At 45.2% G+C, this 22,240-nt stretch overlaps 1 protein-coding gene across 3 annotated transcripts in view; it reads right to left on the bottom strand.

Moving 5' to 3' along the window:
- Positions 1–258: 258 nt before the first annotated feature.
- EPHB3 (EPH receptor B3) overlaps positions 259–22,240 on the bottom strand; it is a 138,509-nt gene continuing 116,527 nt past the window's right edge. For 2 of the 3 annotated variants that reach the window (XM_039358656.1, XM_039358657.1), the window contains 7 exons: positions 19,312–19,434; positions 18,954–19,201; positions 14,734–14,949; positions 12,603–12,752; positions 12,299–12,492; positions 11,844–11,999; positions 259–1,640 (listed from right to left, as the gene is read on the bottom strand). In XM_039358656.1, the coding sequence (XP_039214590.1) occupies positions 1,532–1,640; positions 11,844–11,999; positions 12,299–12,492; positions 12,603–12,752; positions 14,734–14,949; positions 18,954–19,201; positions 19,312–19,434 (1,196 nt within the window). In that variant the 3' untranslated portion in view covers positions 259–1,531. The remainder of the gene's footprint in view (positions 1,641–11,843; positions 12,000–12,298; positions 12,493–12,602; positions 12,753–14,733; positions 14,950–18,953; positions 19,202–19,311; positions 19,435–22,240) is intronic. The other variant, XM_039358658.1, reaches the window with a different exon arrangement.

Here is a 22,240-nt window from a genome sequence, read left to right as displayed (position 1 = left end):
ATAGAGGAATGAGAAGCAAATTCAAGGTTATGGGGGCAAGCGGACAAGATTAAAACACACAGACACAGAGAATGTGTAAAACATCTTCCTGGTGCCTCATAATTTATAACTTAGAGATAGAAAGAAAGATTACACTCCCCTCTTCTCAAAGAGAAGGGGGGGGGGGAAGACAACTCTACAAAGGCAAAAGGGAGGGGCAGGATTTGACTAGGTATCACAGATCAGAGGGAAAGCGAAGGACGACAATTCCCCAGAAACTTCAGTAAAATTATTATTGCCTTTATTCTGCCATGGCCGCACGGTCCAGATGGCCAGTACACGCACTCTTACACATGCAAGCTTGCCAGCTTCACAAAGGCAGCCTCGTGTTACCCAACGGCTCAGGCCTGCAGAGGCTTTCGGAAAAGAAAAGCAAAAAGCAAAACAAAACAACAAAACAAACAAACAAACAAAAACAAAAAAAACCCACCAGAAACCAAAAAAAGAAAGGAAAAAAAAAAAGAAAAAGGAAGTGTTCCAGTCTTTTTTTTTTGGCAGCAATCACAGCGTGTGTCAAGAAAACGCTCCACAGAGATGGGGTGTGCGGCTGACATGAGCCTGCTCGTTCCTGCATAAAAATGAGATGGAGAGGCAGGCCTGGGATGCACTTTCCCTCCCGCCCCCCTCGCAGCCTTTCCTCCCTTGAATCCAGCTGGGCCGGCAAGCTGCCTCCACTGGCTGTCCATCTGTGTGATGTTTGTGCAAACTTGTGCTGGCAGGCCCTGGGACAGGAAGGCCCGGAACGCCCGAGGCAGAGCCATTTTGCTCAACGTCCTGTCCTGAAGCCAGGGCTCCGGTGTGCCAGGGCCAAAGAAGCAACCAGCTCTTAACTCCCGGCAGAAGATACATCTTGTATCGGCTCCGGATGGCCCACGATTGTCAAGGCCGCGGAGAGGAAAATGTCCAGCCAGTTTCATGGTCCCTGGTGTGATGTGACTCTCAGAGTTTCCTTCATTTGTTGGGTTCGGGCGCAACGATTCCTCTTGGCCAGGACAGAGGGGAAAGGCCACATTTCTGGTTTGGTGACGATGCCAAGGAAGGCTGCCTGAGAGCTCTGAACCAGGAAAGCTCACGGAGGCTGAAGGTCCTCCACGTCACGGCGGGAGGCAGACATAGGGAACGGCGGTTTGTGTGAACAAAAGGGACGATGTGCAGAGAGGCCATTGACGGTTCCTTCCCCGGTAATCGGTCTTCAATATGAAGATGCTGAATTGTTGGCGTACCACTTCAAGCACGTCACAGCAAAAACGAGGAAGGCGACCTCTTGCTGATCCGGGAATGTCTTTAATCTAGCCAGGGTCATCCTAGTCCATTCTGCCATAGGTCTGTTGGCAAACCGAGAAGCTCCCCGCCCCGATAACGGGGTGGGGGAGGATGGAGAAGAACCCCCCTTCCTCAAACTCAGGAAGCTGGGCAGCACCGCAAACTAGAATCCTAGGGAAGTGACCCTCGGGGGGAGGGGGATCCGTTCCAAAGGCAGCGTTCTCCGTGGTCAAACCTGAACTGGCAGAGTCTGGTTCATTTGTAACCTCATGTCCTGTATGCTGCTCAAGATCTTCTTCTGGTGTCCTGCCAGCGTCACCCCTATCCTGAGCAGGTCCCTAAAAAGGCAAGAAGGAGACATCAGTTAGCAGAGCAGAAGATAAAATATTTCCAGTGGTGGAACTCTTAGACCACCAGAGATACCAAGCAGACATATGGTTTCTTCACTAGAAGGAAGTTCTTGAGATGTTTTCAGTGGTGGGATTCAGCCGGTTCGCGAGAACCGGTAGCTAAATTTACCTGAATTCGGAGAACCGGCTGGCTTCTGGAAGTCCAGTCTAGGCCTCGGAGACCTCCCAGGCCTAGAACGACCCAACGGAAGTGCATGGATGCTACTTCCAGAAGTCCGTTCTAGGCACCAGAGGCCCAGGCCTGCATCTCATAATAGAACCGGTTGTTCAGGTATTTGAATCCCACCACTGGATGTTTTGTGTTCCAAGCTTACCTCCCCACCCTACCTTTTGCTGGGTTTGTACAATATACTGAACCAGAGATAAAACCGAAGGATTGAATCTGCACAGCCAAGAAACCAAAAACCCCAACCAAGGTTGAATCTATTTGAAGAAATGTGCTCTTTACATGAGCTAATTAAGCCACTAAGTGATCTTCAGCCCTTGTCTTCTATCCGAAAGCAATACAGGCAGTCCTCAACTTATGACTGTAACAGCCTGGCAATTATGGTTGTAACTTGCGACGGTTGTGAAGTGGATCATCATGTGACTGATTTAATTGTACTAGCTTTTTTGTGATGGTTGTTACTTGAACATGGCAGTTGGTAATCGAACCCATTGTTTGCTATGGACTGGGTTTTGATGGAAACTGGAAGTAAACACCAGTTTCTGATAAAAAGGGTGGTCGTGCGACTGCAGGTTATTGCAAATAAATGCAGATTGGTTGCTAAGTACCCAAAATGTGGTTGGGGGGGGGGAGACATGGCCACTGGAATTTTGGAGCTGAACTGTAAGTAGCTTTTGGGGGGAGGGTCTGTCGAAACTTCAAATGATCATTAAGCGGTGGTTGAAAATTGAAGCCTGCTTGTATACAGGTAGTCCTAAACTTATGACAATTGAGCCCACAATTTATATTGCTAAGTGAGACAGTTGTTAAATGAGATTTGCCCCATTTTATGACCTTTCTTATCCGTTGTTAAGGGAATCACCACAGTAGTGAAGTTAGCAACACTAGCGGTTCAGTGAACCTGGCTTCCCCCTTGACTCGGCTTGTCAGAAGACCACAAAAGGGGATCACATGACCACGGGACACTGCAACCGTCATACAGATGAGTCAGTCGCCAAGCGTCCGAATTTTGATCACGTGAACATGGGGGTGGTGCAACTGCCATTAAGTGGGAAAAACGGGTTGTAAGTTACTTTTTTTCCCAGTGCCGTTGTAACTGTAAACAGTCACTAAAGGAATGATTGTAAGCTGAGGACTCTCTATATACAGAGAATACTCTTTCACCGATCTGGCGAAAACTATTCAAAGGTTGCTAATCTGATGTCTGCAAAGCATTCTTGACCTTTAGAAATAGTTCACCAAAGGGCTACCTGAGATTACGAGGGACGAACCAACTTTTTATTTCATGAATGCAGTTACACTCCAGTCCAGCCCGCCAATTTCTGCTTTTCCCGCCCACCCAACAATTGCACAACAAAACTGATCTCCACCACATGGATGCAAGCTGCCATTTTGTTTAGTTTATTTGACTTCTATCTTTCCTGCAGGAGACAAGGAGCGCATACTAAGCACTCTATCCTTCAGTTTTCCCCAGTGACAATAACCCTATGAAGTATGTAGAAATGGGGGGAAAAAGCTTTGCTCCTGTTTTTTTCATTGATGGGGCTTTGCCTTTTTTAAAACAATAATAATAATTAAAAAACAGGCTTAACACACCTACTGTATATAGTTGCATATAAGCCCATCCAATTGAGGGATAAGCCAACTCTCACATATTTTTTTTTTTACCAAAATTCAATTAAAAATGTGCCACTGGCGGATATGCATTTTGTATGGTATTTTGGTTAAAAATTTGGGGGTCTGCTTATCTGCAGAGGGGCTTTACCTGTGAATGTATGCTGGAAATAAAACTTTAAAAAACATTACTGTATAGATATTCAGGGATAAGCCCTTCCGCAGATAAGCTGAAAATAGTCCTTCGGCTCCTTGGTGGGCCTCAAATGCTCTATAATACCACGTAAGTATTTTAAATTCCTTCTGTGTTTTAATCTTTATATTTGTCATATAGTGTTTGAAATTTTTCCTCGTTTAGATTGTTGCGCTAGTTTTAAATGTTATATTTCTCTTTGTAATGTAAGATGTTCTGGACTTGGAAAACAAATAAACAGACAAGCTAAATGTGCTTTTTTGGTGCATTTTGGCATCTAAAAACTTTTTTGGCTTTTGCATGAGTAAATACAATACATGACTACTTTGTTTTTCCAAAAACCATAGAAAAACTCACCAAGATCATATTCCCCAATCTTGCTTCTGAGTTTGTTTATATATTAGATTTATAAACAGCCTCAGATAACATGCGTTTATTTGTTTTATAAGTCACCTTCCATTCAAAAGTTGAAGATAGTTTACCTAGCGTTTCCCTTTCTGTTTTTTCTTACAACAACAATAATCCTGTGGGGTGGATTTTGCTGAAGAAGCGCAAGTGGTCTGAAAGGGGGGGGGATAGAACTGAGGAATCCTGGGAGTTGAAGTCCACAAGTCTTAAAGCTGCCATGTTTGGAAGCCCATAGCTGGCTCAGGAATTCTGGGAGTTGAAGTCCACGAATCATAAAAGAGCCAAGGTTGCCTATGCCTGAACTATGCAAAAACAACAACAACAACAACAACAACAACAACAACAACAAAGGCTAGATTGGGTGGTTCAAAAAAGCGCATTTAATTCTGCGTTCCCTGATGCACAAATACGGGGAGCTGCATTTATCGTGAAGAAAAATTGCTAGAACCAAAGCAAAGCAAAAAAAAACCCCAAAATGGTTAAAATCTATCAGCTCAATTGTTTTTAACCAAGGCAAGTCACATGATCAAAATTTGGCGCTTGGCAACCGGCATGTATTTATGATGGTTGCAGCATCTTTGGAGGGTTTGTGTGTATGTTTGTGTGTGTGTGTGTATGTGTGTGCGTGAGAGATGTGACATGATTGCCACTTCTGACCTCCTAGCCAGCTTCTGATAAGGAAAGTCATTTTGGGGAAAAATTGATTTGCTTAATGACTGCACGATCCATTTAACGGCTGCCGTGTTTCTCTTAACAACCAGGGTGAAAAAGGTCATAAAATGGTAACTTAACAGACGCCTTGCTTAACAATGGAAAATTCTGATCCCAAATATGGTGATAAGAGGAGGACTATCTGTATGTGAAAAATCAAAATGGTGGCCCTGACTAGACAACCAATGTCAGTCTCTTTTGACAAATACACAAAAGGGGAAGTCACATAGCTGCAGACACTATCTTTATTATTATTATTGTTTTGGACACCCCCTTGAAGACAACCCTAGTTGGAAGACTGAGTTCAGAGTTATTTAATTATTTATTAAAAAGCCATTATTTTATCAAATGAGTTTCAAAATAAGATAAATATCAAAAACTGACATTCCTTTTGCACAAAGGCAGAGGTTTCAGTTATCCCTTGTCATCACTGCTGCTGCTGCTGCTGTTGATATTGTTATTATTACAGTTTCTATCTATATAGTTTACCAGATGGTTCTGACCCGGTTTCGTACTTGTAACTATCACCTCCTTCCCAAAGAACTACGATAGCTAAAGATACTGTACAAAAAGCAGAGGTCCGGTAGCCCCTTTTCTGATTAACAAATGTTATTAAAAGGCAGAAACTCCTGATTTTTTTTCTTTGACCCTATACACCGGGGTGGGCAATTAATTTTAGCAAGGGGCTACATGAGAAACTGCTACTGTTATGGAGGGCCGAACCAGTAGGGCTGTGAAGATGCAAAAGCACCATACGAAGGCATCTATGTAGATTGAAAACAAAAATAGCAGTCACCTTCAAAATAATAAAAAAAAATCCATGAAGGCCGGAAAGGGACAGTTAAAGGGCCGGATGTGGCCTGAGGGCCATAAAATACCCAAGTCTGCCATAGGCTGTCAAGGCTCTCCTCCTACCAATGCTACAACCAATGCTGTTGTAGTATCTGCACTACTCCAAGCAGTGCAATTTTTGTGACGAAGAGGTGAGGTGAGAGCCTAGCTCCGTGGTGCCGAACCTATGGCACGCGTGCCACAGGTGGCACACAGAGCTGTCTCTGGGGGCACGCGAGCCATTGCTGGGCCGAGCTGTTCCCTCCTCCTCTCCGTGCATGCGCAGCTCTCCGTGTATACGCAGTCTGGGAATAGGCGAGAGGCTATAAAAGGAGCAACTTTCGGGGGAAACAGCATTTGCTGCAGACAGCAAGAGAGCGAGCACAAGTCGGAGCGGACAAAGAGTGAGCGAGCATGAGCTGACAGCTCGGGGGCCACGCCCAGTTGGTGGCCACGCCCAGTCGGTGGCCATGCTCACCCGGCACCCAGCGATGCATAAGTGGGCTTTGGTTTGCAGTTTGGGCACTCGGTCTCTAAAAGGTTTGCCACCACTGGCCTAGCCGTTCCTACTGTGTTCAAACACATTTCCAGATTTTTGCTGTCGTGACAAAGAAAAAAAAAAATCAGGAGCTTCTGCCTTTTAATAACATTTGTTAATCAGAAAAGGGGCTACCAAGTTGTCATTGTCACCATCTTCCTTAATTTGTTGTCAAATAGGTATCTGCGATTAATGATCATGTAGGTGTATCTTCTCCAGATTGACTGGTCCACAGTGGGTAGATTCATGCAACATTCTTATTAGATCAAGAAAGACCCACTAGATCTCTGTACGCATGCTAACTGTGGTTAAGCTTTTAGTTTTTGATGATGTTTTTGTTGTTTTATTACCTGTTGTTCACTACCCTGAATCCTAAATCAAAAGGGTGGACATATAACTTGGATACATAACTCAACAAACAATTTAGAGCAGTTTTTGATCTCTCTCTCTCTCTTTCTCATGTGTGTGTGTGTGTGTGTGTGATTTAGCGTGTTGGGCAAACTAAACCTGTGTGGATAGTTTATGACAAATGGTACAGGTAGGTAATTGTAAGTTGTGGCAGTCGTTAAGTCAGACGCCCACGTGATTGCTTCGTTTAACAACCACAATCCCTGCTCTCCCCATTGCAGTCGTTAAGTGACTGTGTGGGTCATTAAGTGTGAAGCACAGAGTGTCTGGCAATGAGGGGAGACCTGCACTGCAGCACCCATCCAGCTCACAGGTGGTCTTCCCAGGGCGTTCCCCCAACTCATGACATCCTCTGCTCCGCTTCCTGCTCTGCTGGGTCCCCAGAGATCTTGGGGCTGCTTTTCACCTCGCTGGGTCCCACGCCTTCCCCCACCCCATCAGGGCTCAGTCCACTTCACAGCTGATCCGCCATGTGGCCTTCCTACACGAAGGCGGTGAGGCTCTATCCCAGAGGTGGGCGCCATTTTGGGAGCGACCACAATCCATTGCCAAGGATTGCTAAGCACCCAAATTTCGTTCAGGTGACCATGGTGATACTGCAGCAGCCATAACTCTGGGCAGGGACTATAAGTCCCTTCATTCAGCACCTTGGAAATCTTGAATGGCCGCTGAATAAATGGTTGTAAATCGAGAACTACCAGTATCATATGGATTGATTAGTTTGATTAAACGTAGTGTGTGAAGGCGATCACAGCTATACAGGCCATGTATCACATTTTGTATGCTGTGTTGCTGTTGTTATTGGCTCCATTATGGCTTGTTAATGTCACCCTGGCTGTCAAAGCAAGAGTATATATACTCTCAAACTCACAATTAACAGAATAAGAAGAGTTAGAAGGGACCTTGAAAGTCTTCTAGTTCAATTCCCCAGCAGGAGAGCCTATATCATGTCAGAAAAATGGCTGTCCAATCTCTTCTTAAAAGCCTGCAGTGATGGATCACCTACAATTTCAATTTGAACACAACTAATCAGTTTAGGGGTCCCTGGATGCTTCAGAACATTAAAACACCTCATGGATCAAATCAAAATCCACATTACACTGAGAGACCTCTCTTATTTTTCACAAAGAAGCCTCCATCTCAGTACCACTCTGTGGTAGGGTAGGCTGAAGACAGAGCAGCGTGATCTGATGGGAAAGTGGTCTTCCATGGGAAAATGAAGAAGATTTTCCATGCATAGATGCCATCTGAGGTGGAAAAAGAGACTTTTGAGGAGAGAGCTGTCTGCTGTGGGGTGGCCCTTCTCATGCAGTCACTGGCTTCCATCCTCTATGGCAGGGATCTTCAAATTTGGCTCTTTTATGACTTGTGGACTTCAACTCCCAGAATTTCTCAGCCAGCGTGCCTGGCTGAGGAATTCTGGGAGTTGAAGTCCACAAGTCATAAAAGGGCCAGGTTTGAAGACCCCTGCTCTATGGCAAGAGTATTCAAACTTGGTAACTTTAAGACTTGTGGGCTTCAATTCCCAGAATCCCTCAGCTAGCATGACTGGCTGAGGAATTCTGGAAGATGAAGTCCACAGGTCTTAAAATTGCCCAGGTTAGACTCTCCTGCTCTATGGCCATTTCTGCTTTGCGTTCCAGACAGAATTCCTACATTTGGGGGCATTTGGTTAGTTTGCTTAGGGCAGTGTTTCTCAATATGGGCAACCTGAAGATGTGTGGACTTCGACTCCCAGAATTCCTCAGCCAGCATGGCTCGCTGGCTGGGGAATTCTGTTCAGGTTCAGAAATACTAGGTTAGGGGAATCCCAAAGTCCTGAAGCCTGGATGTTGGTCTTTTTTGAGCATGACATAATTAAAGGGCGGTTACCCTTTAAGAGCTGCATGCAACCAAATCTCATTTTAATGTATGCTGATTAATGTACATTTAAAGTGACAATAAATTCTATTCTATTCTTATTCCATTCTTATTCCATTCCATATTCTATTCTATTCTTATTCTATTCCATATTCTTATTCCATTCCATATTCTTTTCTATTCTTATTCCATTCCATATTTTATTCTATTCTTATTCCATTCCATATTTTATTCTATTCTTATTCTATTCCATATTCCATTCCATTCCATTCTATATGTATGCTGATTAATGTACATTTAAAGTGACAATAAATTCTATTCTATTCTTATTCCATTTTTATTCCATTCCATATTCTATTCTATTCTTATTCCATTCCATATTCTTTTCTATTCTTATTCCATTCCATATTTTATTCTATTCTTATTCCATTCCATATTTTATTCTATTCTTATTCCATTCCATATTCCATATTCTATTCCATATTCCATATTCTATTCCATATTCCATTCTATTCTATTCTATTCTATTCTATTCTATTTTCTATTCTTTAAACTTATGAGCACCATTCATTTTTACAAAAATGATTCATTGGACATGCTCCTTTGCTTTCTGACCAAGAATAGAACATGGATTGATTGGATGCACTGCCTCCCATTTTTCTTTTGTCAAAACAGCAACTTTTCCTAGCTTGCTGATTTTTGCTTCGGTTGTCATTTTCTTCATTTGTGGGTCTGGCACACAAAGAGCACCGTTTGCATCCTGGTGGCCTGTCTACGTTGCAAAGGGAGTTTTCCCACCCTGGGAAAGGTGGAGAGGGTTCAGAGGAGAAAAAGACAAGGAGGGTGGCTGGGTGAGAATGAGCTGAAGTCCGCAGCAGACAACGACCGACCGTGACAAGCGTTGAATTTAAAGGGAGAGGGAAAAGTCAGGAATGGGGAAGGTTGTTTGCATGATACTTGTAATAAGAAGGATCTTGCCTGCTGCTTTCTTCCAGGCCTGGAACCAATCCTGTTACCTAGAGAGTAATCCTTTTTACTCTCTTCAATTCAATGTAGAGAAAAATAAGATTTTACATTTAGGCAAGAAAAATCAAATGCACAGGTATAGAATAAGTGGTACCTGGCTGAATAGTAATTAACTGTGAGAAGGATTTTGGAATCCTTGTGGACAATTAATTATATATGAGCCAGCAGTGTGCTGCAGCTGCCAAAAAAAAAAAAAAAAAAAAGCCAACGCAGTCCTAGGCTACATTAATAGAGGGATAGAATCAAGATCACGTGAAGTATTAGTATTGCTTTACAAAACCTTAGTAAGAACACACTTAGAATATTGCATCCAGTTTTGGTCACCACAATATAAAAAAACATGTTGAAACTCTAGAAAGAGTCCAGAGGAGAGCAATACAGATGATTAAGGGACTGGAGGATAAAACATAGGAAGAACGGTTGCAGGAATTGGGTTTGTCTAGTTCAGTGTTTCTCAATCTTGTCCATTTTAAGGCATGTGGACTTCAACTCCCAGAATTCCACAGCCAGCAATGCTGGCTGTGGAATTCTGGGAGTTGAAGTCCACATGCCTTAAAATTGTCAAGGTTGAGAAACACTGGTCTAGTTTAATGAAAAGAAGGAGTAGGGGTGACATGATAGCAGTCTTCCAATACTTGAGGGGCTGTCACAAAGAAGAGAGAGTCAACGTATTCTTCACCAGAAGGCCGGACAAGAAACAACATATGGAAACTAATCAAAGAGAGAAGCAACCTAGAACTAAGGAGAAATTTCCTGACAGTGAGAACAATTAATCAATGGAATGACTTGCCTCCAGAAGTCGTGGGTGCTCCAACACCGGAAGTTTTTAAAGAAGAGATTGGACAGCCATTTGTCTGGAATGGTGTAGGGGGTATATCCAGATTGAGCAGGGGGTTGGACTAGATGACCTCCAAGGTCCCTTCCAACGCTGTTATTCTGTTATTTTTTTACTTGCCATGTGTCCAGCAATACTTACAACCATTAGCTGAGTAACTATTCAGACTTTCAATGGTACTGAAAATAGTGGCTGATGATCAATCCTCACCCTTACAACTGTTGCAGAATCTCCACAGATCATGTGATCAAAATTTGAGTGCTCGGCAATCAACATCTATGCTGGTTTCTGATTAACAAAGTCAGTGGGGGGCAAGCTGGATTCACTTAACTACATGATTCACTTAATGATGGTCAGATTCACTTAATAATCTCAGTGACACGCTTAACAACTGTGGCAAAAATATATCATAAAATCAAGCGCAACTCGCTTAACTGCCTTGTTTAGCAACCAAAATTCTGATCTTAACTGTGGTCGTAAGTCGAGGGTTATCTGATTGCCCGACATGTTTTTGAGATCCAGTCAAAGATCAGCGACGGGGCAGTAGTTTTACAGTGACCCTCTTGCCTTCCGTCACACAGCCAGGAGTAAAGCACTTCCAGGAGATCGTCGATCCCAGGGATAGGCATCCTTGGCTCTTTTATGACTGGTGGACTTCAACTCCCAGAATTCCTGAGCCAGCATGGCTCAGCTTGGAAACCTCTCCCTTTCCCCTCAGCATGGCTGGCTCAGGAATTCTGGGAGTTGAAGTCCATGAGTCATAAAGTGGCCTAGGCCTAGGCCAGGGGTAGGCAACCTTGGCTCTTTTATGACTCGTGGACTTCAACTCCCAGAATTCCTGAGCCAGCCACGCTGAGGGGAAAGGGAGAGGTTTTCAAGCTGAGCCATGCTGGCCCAGGAATTCTGGAAGTCCATGAGTCATGAAGAGTCATGAAGTCATGAAGTGGCCTAGGCCAGGGGTAGGCAACCTTGGCTCTTTTATGACTCGTGGACTTCAACTCCCAGAATTCCTGAGCCAGCATGGCTCAGCTTGGAAACCTCTCCCTTTCCCCTCAGCATGGCTGGCTCAGGAATTCTGGGAGTTGAAGTCCACGAGTCATAAAGTGGCCTAGGCCTAGGCCAGGGGTAGGCAACCTTGGCTCTTTTATGACTCGTGGACTTCAACTCCCAGAATTCCTGAGCCTGCCATGCTGAGGGGAAAGGGTGAGGTTTCCAAGCTGAGCCATGCTGGCTCAGGAATTCTGGGAGTTGAAGTCCACCAGTCATAAAAGGGCCACGTTTGAAGACCCCTGCCATAGGGAGACCTAGAGACAGAAGGAGAGGTGTGCAAGCCCAGTGTTTACTATCGCACTCACCTGGAGACTTAGTCAACCCACCGCACACCCAGCCTGAACTGCTGAACTGCCTACTGTTCCTTCCGCCAACTGCACAGGGTTTTCCCACGAATAGTGGAAGGAGCCAGATCTCATACATCTCCCAGCAGGGCAGCAGATTGCTGCTTCTCCTGCTGCCATCCTAGACTGCTATCCCTCCCTACTTACTCAGCGGTCATTTGGGCCACCAGGTCAAACGAGGCAAAGCCGGCGTTGCCAAAGTTCTCCTTGTACCGTCCCATTTTGATAGCATCCAGCCAGTCGCCCACAGTAGTGAAGGTAGTATAATCGGGCACCGTGCGATCCAGGAGCGGCTGAGACACGCTGCGAAGGACGAGAGAGCCCAGAGGTCAGAGATGGCTCAAAGGGGCGGGGTGGTGGGTGGCCGAGCCACGGGGACAGGCCTGGCAGTCCTGCGGCACGCAGAAGGTTAAGGGGGCCATCTGGTTCCCAGTCCACCCGTTGGGCTCTTCGCTCAGGCCCCGGCTGCTGCCTGCCTCCACCTCCCAAGGTTATATCCAGTTGGCTGCCATAAACCATGAGAACTAGAGACTTGACGCTACTAATCCAGACATAGCAGGTTGCCTGTGCTTGGAGAGGGTGAAGGGGCAAACGACACTGACCCAGACTGGACATTGGCGATGACCTTCAAGCTGGCTGCATTCCGGATTAGCTTGTCCAACGTGTTCACTATCTGTGCAAATTTGGGGCGAAGGTTGCGATCCCGTACCCAGCAGTCCAACATGAGCTGGTGCAGCGCCGTGGGGCAGTCCATTGGGGGAGGAAGGCGGTAGTCTTGCTCCACTGCGTTGATTACCTGGAGGAGTAGCAGCAGAAAACAAGGGCTCAATCACCGGGGCTCTGCTCCCAGCTATTCTCTTTGCCCCTTTCCTTGCACGTGCTTCCACTTTGGCTCTACATACTTACATCTTGGTTAGACATGTCCCAGTAGGGCCTCTCACCGTAAGACATCACTTCCCACATGACGATGCCATAGCTCCAGACGTCGCTGGCAGAAGTGAACTTGCGATAGGCAATGGCTTCTGGGGCTGTCCACCGGATTGGGATCTTACCACCCTGCAAGATTCAATGGGAGTGTTAAATGTCTATCTGACTTTAGCAAAAGCAATAGCACTTAGACTTATATACCGCTTCACAGCGCATTACGGCCCTCTCTTAAACGTTTACAGTCAGCATATTTACCCCTAATAATCCGGGTCATTTTACTGACTTCAGAAGGATGGAAAGCTGAGTCAACTTTGGGCCGGTCAGGATCGAACTCCTGGCAGTGAGCAGTGAGTTAGCTTGCAACATTGCATTCTAACCACTGCGCCACCACGGCTCTTATTTTTAATTACATAGAGGAGCTGGGCCCTCTTTCTGTGCAAAGCTCTTTCCTTTAACACAGGGGTCTCCCTCTGCTGCGTTCATGTGTGTGAGAGGGATGAGAGGGGAGGAAGGAGTAGGGAGGAAGTAGGATGGTTAGAGGAGAAGGGGAGGGGAAGAGAGTAGGAGGGGAGGAGAGAAAGAGGAGGGAAGTAGGGAAGGATTAGAGAGGGTGGAGGCAGCCTGGGGGGAATGGGCAGGCGGTACCAATGGTTAGGAATTTATTTTAATTGTATTTTGTATGAATAAATGGAAAATAAAAACTTTTTAATAAAAAAAACAAACACAGGGGTCTCCAAACGTGGCAACTTTAAGACTTGAGGACTTCAACTCCCAGAATTCCCCAGCCAGCCATGGGGAAGACCCAAATTGCTAATTCTAGCAGCTGGATCAGACTAACCCTTTCCAAGTCAAGTCCTTATTTCCAAGAATTCGTTGGAAGATAATACTGTCTTCCATTTTTCTCCTCCTAAGCAAATGGCATCAAGAGCTTCTGACAGATCTACTGATTTGTTTAAAGCCATTTGGCCCAGTGGCAGGGTGTCCCATAAACCAATCGTTCATTGCATTAACATGTATTTTTTTTCTAATAAAACCTACGAATCAAGTTCAAATCCTAGTGATGTCATGAACATATCCAGATACCAAAGCACTCCCATGCTGCTGCCAAAAAAACAATATGGACATGTCCATTCACCATCTAATTCAGGGGTAGGCAACCTTGGCTCTTTTATGACTCGTGGACTTCAACTTGGCTGGCTCAGGAATTCTGGGAGTTGAAGTCCACGAGCCATAAAAGAGCCAAGGTTGCCTACCCCTGGTCTAATTCATTGTTTTGCAACCATTAGCAACTTTTAAGATGTGTGGACTTTGATTCCCAGTATTCTGGGAGTTGAAGTCCACAGATTTTAAAGTTGCTAAGGTTGAGTAAAGCTGGTCTAATCTACGGTGCTAGGCTTTCTTGGTTCTCTTCCATACCCAGGTTCAACCTTGCTGGTCTTCTCAGATCAATTAATCTGTCTATCAATTTCAGATTAATTCCCACACCATTACATAGGATGGTATCCAGCTTATCCCAAGGGTGCTTTTTCAGAAGGCAAGTGGACTTCATTTTTCCTTGAAGTCGTCTTGCTACTCATCCAAGAAGCTTCTTCAGAACTGAAGAAGCTTCTTGGGTGAGAAGTGAAATGTCTTCAAGGAAAAACAAAGTCCAGTTGCCTTCTGAAAAAGCACCTTGGGACAACCATGACCTGGATGAGTGAGAATCTCCATAGACGTGCATCCAGCTTGTGTAATTTTAGTTTTACTTTGGCAAGATTCCTCTGTTGCTTGAACATGTGGTTGTGGAGACTCTAGCACAGAGGTCCCCAACCTTTTGAGCACCAGGGACCGGTTCCGTGGAGAGAGGTTTTTCCACGGACTGAAGGATGCGTTGTTTTGTGTGTGCTGCCTGCATCCCGCGGATGGGGCTTTGCTTGTTTGTGCGGACCGGTTGCTGGCACGCCGTGGCCCGATACTGGTCCACAGACCTGGGTTGGGGACCCCTGCTCTAGCAACTGAGTGAATAGGGATCTTTCAGCAACATTTAATCCAGGTAGAATGGGGATCCTGCACCCTTCTTTGCAAACTCACAATGGAAGGGAAGAGAGACATCCTCAAGTTTGTCACCTACCAGTGAACTGGTGTACGTGGGGTCAGAGGGGTCGTCCTCTAAAAACCGCGAGAGTCCAAAATCTGACACTTTGCACACCAGGTTGCTGTTGACCAGAATATTGCGGGCAGCCAGGTCCCGATGGACGTAGTTCATCTCCGAGAGGTATTTCATACCCGCTGCGATGCCACGCAGCATGCCAACCAGCTGGATCACAGTGAACTGCCCATCGTTCAGCTGTTGGGGACAACAAGGGTGGGTTTTCAGACAAATTTGGGGAAACCAAAACCCTCTGCTCTAAATTCACGCAAGGGGCACACAAAATCCTCCCCTTGACTGTTCTAAGAGGGTTCAGTGAAAGTGGGACCACCAAAGAACTCGACAGGCCATCCTTGACTTACGATCATAATGGAAGCCAAAATTTCTGTTGCTAAGCGAGACAGTTGTTAAGTGAGCTTTGCCCCATTTTCTGACCTTTCTTGCCACAGTCGTTAAGTGAGCGATATGGTTGTTAAGTGAATCTGGCTCCCTCATTTGACCTTGCTTGTCAGAAGGATGCAAAAGGGGGTCACGTGACCCCCCCCCAGACACTGCGACCATCATAAATATGAGTCAGTTGCCAAGTGTCTGAGAATTTTGATCACGTGAATGTGGGGGAGGCCGCGACGGTTGTAAGGATGAAAAACGGTCATAACTCATTTTTTTTCCAGTGCTGTTGTGACTTCGAACTGTCACTAAATGAACCGTTCGGATCTCCCCAGAGCCAAAGGGAGTTAAATGGTATTTAAAAAGGTAAGGGCACTCCTGATGAAGGCCATTTCACCCAGTTAAGTATCTGCATCCAGTTTCCATCCAGACAGGCATCTTGAGATCTTTTCTATCTAGGGTAGCATGAGCTGTTTTGAAGACAGGGCTGTCTGCAATGAGTTACATCCAGAGTTCAATGGTGAAAAAAGTAAGGTTCTACATTTAGGCAAGAAAAACCAAATGTACAGGTATAGTATAGGGGGTACTCTGCTCAATAATAGTAACTGTGAGAGGGATCTCGGAGTCCTAGTGGACAATCACTTAAATATGAGCCACTGTGTGCTGCGGCTGCCAAAAAGGCCAACACAGTGCTAGGCTGCATTAACAGAGGGATGGAATCAAGATCATGTGAAGTGTTAATACCACTTTACAAGGCCTTGGTAAGGCCACACTTGGAATACTGCATCCAGTTTTGATCATCACAATGTAAAAAAGATGTTGAGACTCTAGAAAGAGTACAGAGAAGAGCAACAAAGATTATTAGGGGACTGGAGACTAAAACATATAAGGAACGGTTGCTGGAATTGGATATGTCTAGTTTAATGAAGAGAAGGACGAGGGGGGACATAATAGCAGTGTTCCAATAACTCAGGGGCTGCCACAAAGAAGAGGGGGTCAAGCTGTTCTCCAAAGCACCTGAAGGCAGGACAAGAAGCAACGGGTGGAAACTAATCAAGGAGAGAAGCAACCTAGAACTAAGGAGAAACTTCCTGACAGTGAGAACAATTTACAAACGGAACAACCTGCCTCCAGAAGTGGTGAATGCTCCAACACTGGAAGTTTTTAAGAAGAGAGTGGACAGCAATTTGTCTGAAATGGTATAGGTTTTCCTGCCTGAGCAGAGGGTTGGACTAGATGACCCCCAAGGTCCCTTCCAACTTTATTATTATCATTATTATTATGAAATGAGGACATTTGCATGTTCTCATTCCAAGTCCCTGTCTCGCCTCTTCTCATCAAGCTGATGGGATCACAAACATATTTGGGAAACACCTGGAAAAACAGAGAGCCTGCTGCATGTTAGCCTTGGTCTCTGAGCAAGGAAGAAGTGTCAAAGTTAACCTTGTTGCTTGGGAATAATCCTGCATGATGTACAACAGATCAACCTGCTTTCCAACTTATCTGCCTGTTCACTTATTGTGCACCATTACTTTATACGGTGCGCTTGTAACGTAGTAAGAACCTTGACTTTATTTTTTTTCAGAAGAAAGTCATTTTAACAGAATAATAGAGTAGGAAGGGGAGCCTGGAGATCTTCTAGTCCAGTGGTTCTCAACCTTTCTAATGCCGTGACCCCATAATACAGTTCCCCATGTTGTGGTGACCCCCAAGTGGGTGTGGCCACCAATAAGAGAGAGTAGGACAGCTAGGGAAAAGGGAAAAAAATGGCAGACAGCATGGTTTGGCGACCCCCTTGAAATGGTCATTCGACCCCAAATGGGGTCCCGACCCACAGGTTGAGAACCACTGTTCTAGTCCAAGGGTCTTCAAACTTGGCCCTTTTATGACCTGTGGACTTCAACTTCCAGAATTCCTCAGCCAGGCATGCCTGGCTGAGGAATTCTGGGAGCTGAAGTCCACAAGTCATAAAAGGCCCAAGGTTGCCTGACCCTGCCCTAGGGCCTAGAGCAGGGATAGGCAACCTTGGCTCTTTTATGACTCGTGGACTTCAACTCCCAGAATTCCTGAGCCAGCTAGGCTCAGCTTGGAAACCTCTCCCTTTCCCCTCAGCGTGGCTGGCTGAGGAATTCTGGGAGTTGAAGTCCACAAGTCATAAAAGGGCCAAGTTTGAAGACCCCTGTTCTAGTCCAACCCCCTGCATAAGCAGGAGACCCGGTACCATTTCAGACAAACAGTTGTTCAATCTCTTCTTAAAAACCTCCAGTGATGGGGCACCCACGACTTTTGAAGGGAAATTGTTCAAACTGATTAATCGTTCTCACTGCCAGGAAATTTCTCCTTAGTTCTAGGTTGCTTCTCTCCTTGATGATTGTTTCTTGTCCTGCCTTCAGGAGCTTTGGAGAATAGCTTGACTCCCTCTTCTTTGTGGCATCCCTTAGATACTGGAACACTGCTTTTATGTCGCTCCTCGTCCTTCATTTCGCTAGATTAGACATATCCAATTCCTACAACTGTTTTTGGTTGTGTTTTAGCCTCCAGTCCCCTAATCATCTTTGTTGCTCTTCTCTGAACTCCTTTTAGAGTCTGAACAAGTATTTCTCAAGGGTAACTAATGTATACATGCGAATGCCGGGTCAATTTGTAGCAAGCCTTTGAGCATCCCCAGGACAAGTAGACAGGAGAGGCTTCAATTGCTCCTTCTATTTCTCGCATTGCCAGAGGTGGATCCATCGTGCCCAAAATCAGGCAACGCTTACCAGCTTCTGCCAACTTCCTAAAGCTGCCTAATTTCTACTTGAATTTACTTTTCTCCTTACGTATACATTGGAGAACATAAATAACCCTCCTTGGGGTTTTTGGTTTGCAGGCCACAACAAGGGAGGCCTAAGTGAAGAGGAAAACCAAGTGGGTTAGGAAACCGTCGCAGAAAAAATCGGCGGAAAGAATTTTGTAAGGCAGTGTTTCTCAATCCGGGTAACTTTAAAATGGGTAGACTTCAACTCCCAGAATTCCCCAGCCAGCCATACTGGCTGGGGAATTCTGGGAGTTGAAGTCCACCCATCTTAAAGTTGCCAGGGTTGAGAAACACTGCCTTAAGCTTTAAGGCAGGGCTTTTCAACCAGTGGTACGATTGTGGGGGAGGGGAATGAGCTGAACCGGTGGCAGCACTGCACAAGCCTGAGCGAGAGACGGCTGAAGCTGCAGGGCTGTCAGGGCTCAGCGGAAGCGCCAGGATCAGCGTCAGTCTCCAGCTGGAGCTCAGCACTGATCCTAGTGCTTCTGCTGAGCCCAGAAGAAGCGCCGATCAGCTGGAATGTTGTAGCATCTCCAGGGTCTTGTGATTTACATTCAGATGCTTGGCAACTGATTCATATCTATGATGGTCACAGTGTCCCAGGGTCATGTGAAGTGACCAAAACCTGCTGCAACCACCCAGCAGATGGGGGGGGGGGATAAAAACCAAATACCCCCGCTGCCAATCCTCAACAGAAATGCCTCCCAACAATGAAAACCTCAGACAGGAGGAAGAACGCCGCTGGGCGGGCAGGCAGGTGTCTTGCTCGGCTGTGCCTTGGGGGGGCACTTTTTCGGTGCCATTGTAACTTCAAACAGTCACTAAGCGAACTGTTGTAAGTCAAGGACTACATGTACTTTATCACTTCTTTCCTTTTTTTTTTTTTTTTGGTCATCAACTTTTTGACACCTTGCTAGGCGACTGGTGGCACTCGGATGTTGCCATATCCTAAAAGTGGTACAGTGGGTGAAAAGGTTGAAAAGCCCTGCTTTTAGGGAGAGTAGCGATCGCTCCTCACCCGGAGGAAGGAATCAAGGGCGCAGTTTTCCATGAACTCCGTAACGATCATGACCGGCCGACTCTTGGTGACCACGCCCTCCAGATGGATGATGTTGGGGTGGTCAAACTGTCCCATGATGCTGGCTTCGCTCAGGAAATCCCGCCTCTGCCGCTCCGTGTAGCCCACTTTCAGCGTTTTGATGGCCACAAAGATTTCCCGCCTGCCCGGCAGTTTGAGGCGGCCCCGACAAACTTCCCCAAATTCACCTGAGGAGGAAAGGGAGAGACAAAAATAGCAAAGGGCACCCCAACATCCCCTGCCCTCCCGGTTTCTCTTTTTTGAGGATAGCCAGTGGGGATGCAGCTGGGTGACTTGCCTGCTCCAATCACTTCCTCGATTTTTACACAAGAAATGTCGATTTCTTTGGCAAATTCCCGGACAGCTTCATTTGGGTCCTCGTAGGTGAAAGGGTCAACGTAAACCTTCATTCCAGGAGTAACTGCAAGGGCAGAGATAAAACGATTTGGGTAGATGGGAGAAAAAGAGGAGGCCACATATAAATTCCTCTTAGAGACTCCCCATCTCCAAATACAAGATGGATCAGGATAGGCAACCTTGGCTCTTTTATGACTCGTGGACTTCAACTCCCAGAATTCCTGAGCCTGCCATGCTGAGGGGAAAGGGAGAGGTTTCCAAGCTGAGCCATGCTGGCTCAGGAATTCTGGGAGTTGAAGTCCACGAGTCATAAAAAAGCCAAGGTTGCCTACCCCTGATATAGACAGTCAGACAGAGGAAGAGGAAGAAAGCACACTTAAATATACAGTATAAATATTTTCTTCCTGATTATCTTGGTGATTGGAAGCCTAATGGCAAATTATGCAACCAAAAAAACAATTCACTTGAACAGGTGCAATCCATTTTCACAAGAACTATATGACCTCGTAACATTTAATTTACAAAAAAAACCAGTTCTGCTTGGAACCACATGACACCCATATATATGAAGGTATTTTGACAGTTCCCAGACTTGATGATAAAGTGACCCTAAATTACCCGGTTTGCTGAGTATTCTTCTGATCAGACTAACATTTTGAAAATAATAATGCTGCAGTAACAACAGCCGTAGCTGAAATAAAGCAACGTAAAATAATATAAACTAACTATGTAAAAAGTCACGCTATAAATCATTATTTTATCATTATAATTACAAAGTAATTTACAGCATGCCTTTTAACGCAGTGTGCACAACAAACTAATTAAATAACAATTTAAAGACCAGAATGTGAAGACAACCCATCATTATTAATCTTTACATAATAACATTGCAAAAACACAAGCTAATAAAGATCTTTATTTATAACAAACAAATAAGGAAAACCAGTTCAAGATGCATATATAGTCATAGCAAAATCATCAATAAACCAATTTAGAAGAAATAAAAGAAGCTTCATGGAAAGTTTTAGGAGCTGGCTTTTTCCCAGTTGCTGGGGCCAGGATATTAATGGAACTTGAGCATAGGCTTAGTATATACAATATATTAGCAGAGATTTTAGGGACCCGGAGTTAGTTTTCCTTAAAGTGACTGAACATTTGGATTGTGTTGTTACCCACATAGAGTTCCTTTAGTAGATGGGTGGCTAGATAAAGTTGCCTAATAAATAAATAAACAGTTCAAACTATTAAAAATTTAAAAGTCTCTGGCAGGGTCCTCAACCATGGCAACTTTAAGACTTGTGGACTTCAACTCCCAGAATTCCTCAGCCAGCCATGCTGAGGGGAAAGGGAGAGGTTTCCAAGCTGAGCCATGCTGGCTCAGGAATTCTGGGAGTTGAAGTCCACAAGTCTTAAAGTTGCTAAGTTTGAAGATCCCCTGGTCTATGGTAATGATTCTCAACTTTGACTACTTGAAGAAGTAAGGACTTCATTTCCCAGAATTCCTCAGCCAGCATGCAGGGACTTCAATGCTCAGAATTCCCTAGCTGGCATGCTGGCTGTGGAATTCTGGGAAGTGAAGTCCATACCTCAAAAAAGTTCCTAAGGTTCAAAAACACTGGCTTATGGGATACCAATCTAGCTAAGTCCCAGAGGTGTTTTTTCAAAAGCCAATTTTTATTTGACTTTGTGGGTTTTTCCTTGAGAACGTTTTGCTCCTCATGCAAGGAAAAACAAGAAAGTCCAGTTGCCTCTTGAAAAAGCATCGTTGGGATATTGATTAGCTGATTGACCCAGTCAGCTCTGTGTCAGCCACTCTACGGAAGTAGTCAGCCCATGTCTTTTTTTTTTCTTTTCAAAGATTTATTTTTTCTTTTTAACTTCCCCGTCTAACTGACAGCCGTTAGATTTCCTGGGGCCATCCTGGTGGCCTTTGGGCAGTCAAGCGGGATTAACAAAGGATGTCTAGTTGTTGTGACTGGGATGCAGAGACCCACAAGCAGCCTGGCCTTTCTAATAAACAGGCTCCCCCCTCCCCCAGGTGGCCCATCCTTACACTGGACTGTCACAACAGAGTTGCCCGTGGAGATAGCAACTACAAAAAGTCTGACCTGGATGACTGAGAATCTCCACAGACCATCTAGCCAAAGATCAGAGTTTACAAGATTGCCTTGTCCTCGCATAGCATTCTTTTTTTATATCTTCATTAACTATAGGGAAGCCCAGAGACCTACCACCACGGCAGTCTCCCTAAAAGTATAAAAGATGATGTGAAGGGTGCAGTTGTGGTAGGGCATGAATCACACTGATCTCCGTGCAAAGGGTTAAGAAGCCTGATCCTTAAATATCTAGAGAAGTTACAAGGGGAATTGTCACATGCACCATGCTGTAGAGCAGGGGTCTTCAAACTTGGTCCATTTCATGACTTGTGGACTTCAACTCCCAGAATTCCTCAGCCAGGCACGCTGGCTGAGGAATTCTGGGAGTTGGAGTCCACAAGTCATAAAAGGACCACGTCTGAAGATCCCTGCAGTAGAGAGCAGAAGGGAATAGCCTGGAGCAGGGGTAGGCAACCTTGGCTCTTTTATGACTCGTGGACTTCAACTCCCAGAATTCCTGAGCCAGCATGGCTCAGCTTGGAAACTTCTTCCTTTTCCCTCAGCATGGCTGGCTCAGGAATTCTGGGAGTTGAAGTCCAGGAGTCATATAAGAGCCAAGGTTGCTTACCCCTGGCCTGGAGGGATAGGAGGAAGAATTACCAACAAGCCAACATTTCTGATAAGAGGGGCTTCAGCCCAGCCTACGAAAATAACAGAAGAAATTGTTTCGGATAAGGTCCATCTTTATTTACATGTAGGCAAAGAGAGAAAGGA

This window comes from Crotalus tigris, unplaced genomic scaffold (genome assembly GCF_016545835.1).
Source record: "Crotalus tigris isolate CLP2741 ecotype Arizona unplaced genomic scaffold, ASM1654583v1 scf7180000019052.340009, whole genome shotgun sequence".
Classification (NCBI taxonomy): domain Eukaryota; kingdom Metazoa; phylum Chordata; class Lepidosauria; order Squamata; family Viperidae; genus Crotalus; species Crotalus tigris.
The sequence above is the reverse complement of the archived record's forward strand: the minus strand, read 5'-3'. Positions and strand labels throughout refer to the sequence as shown.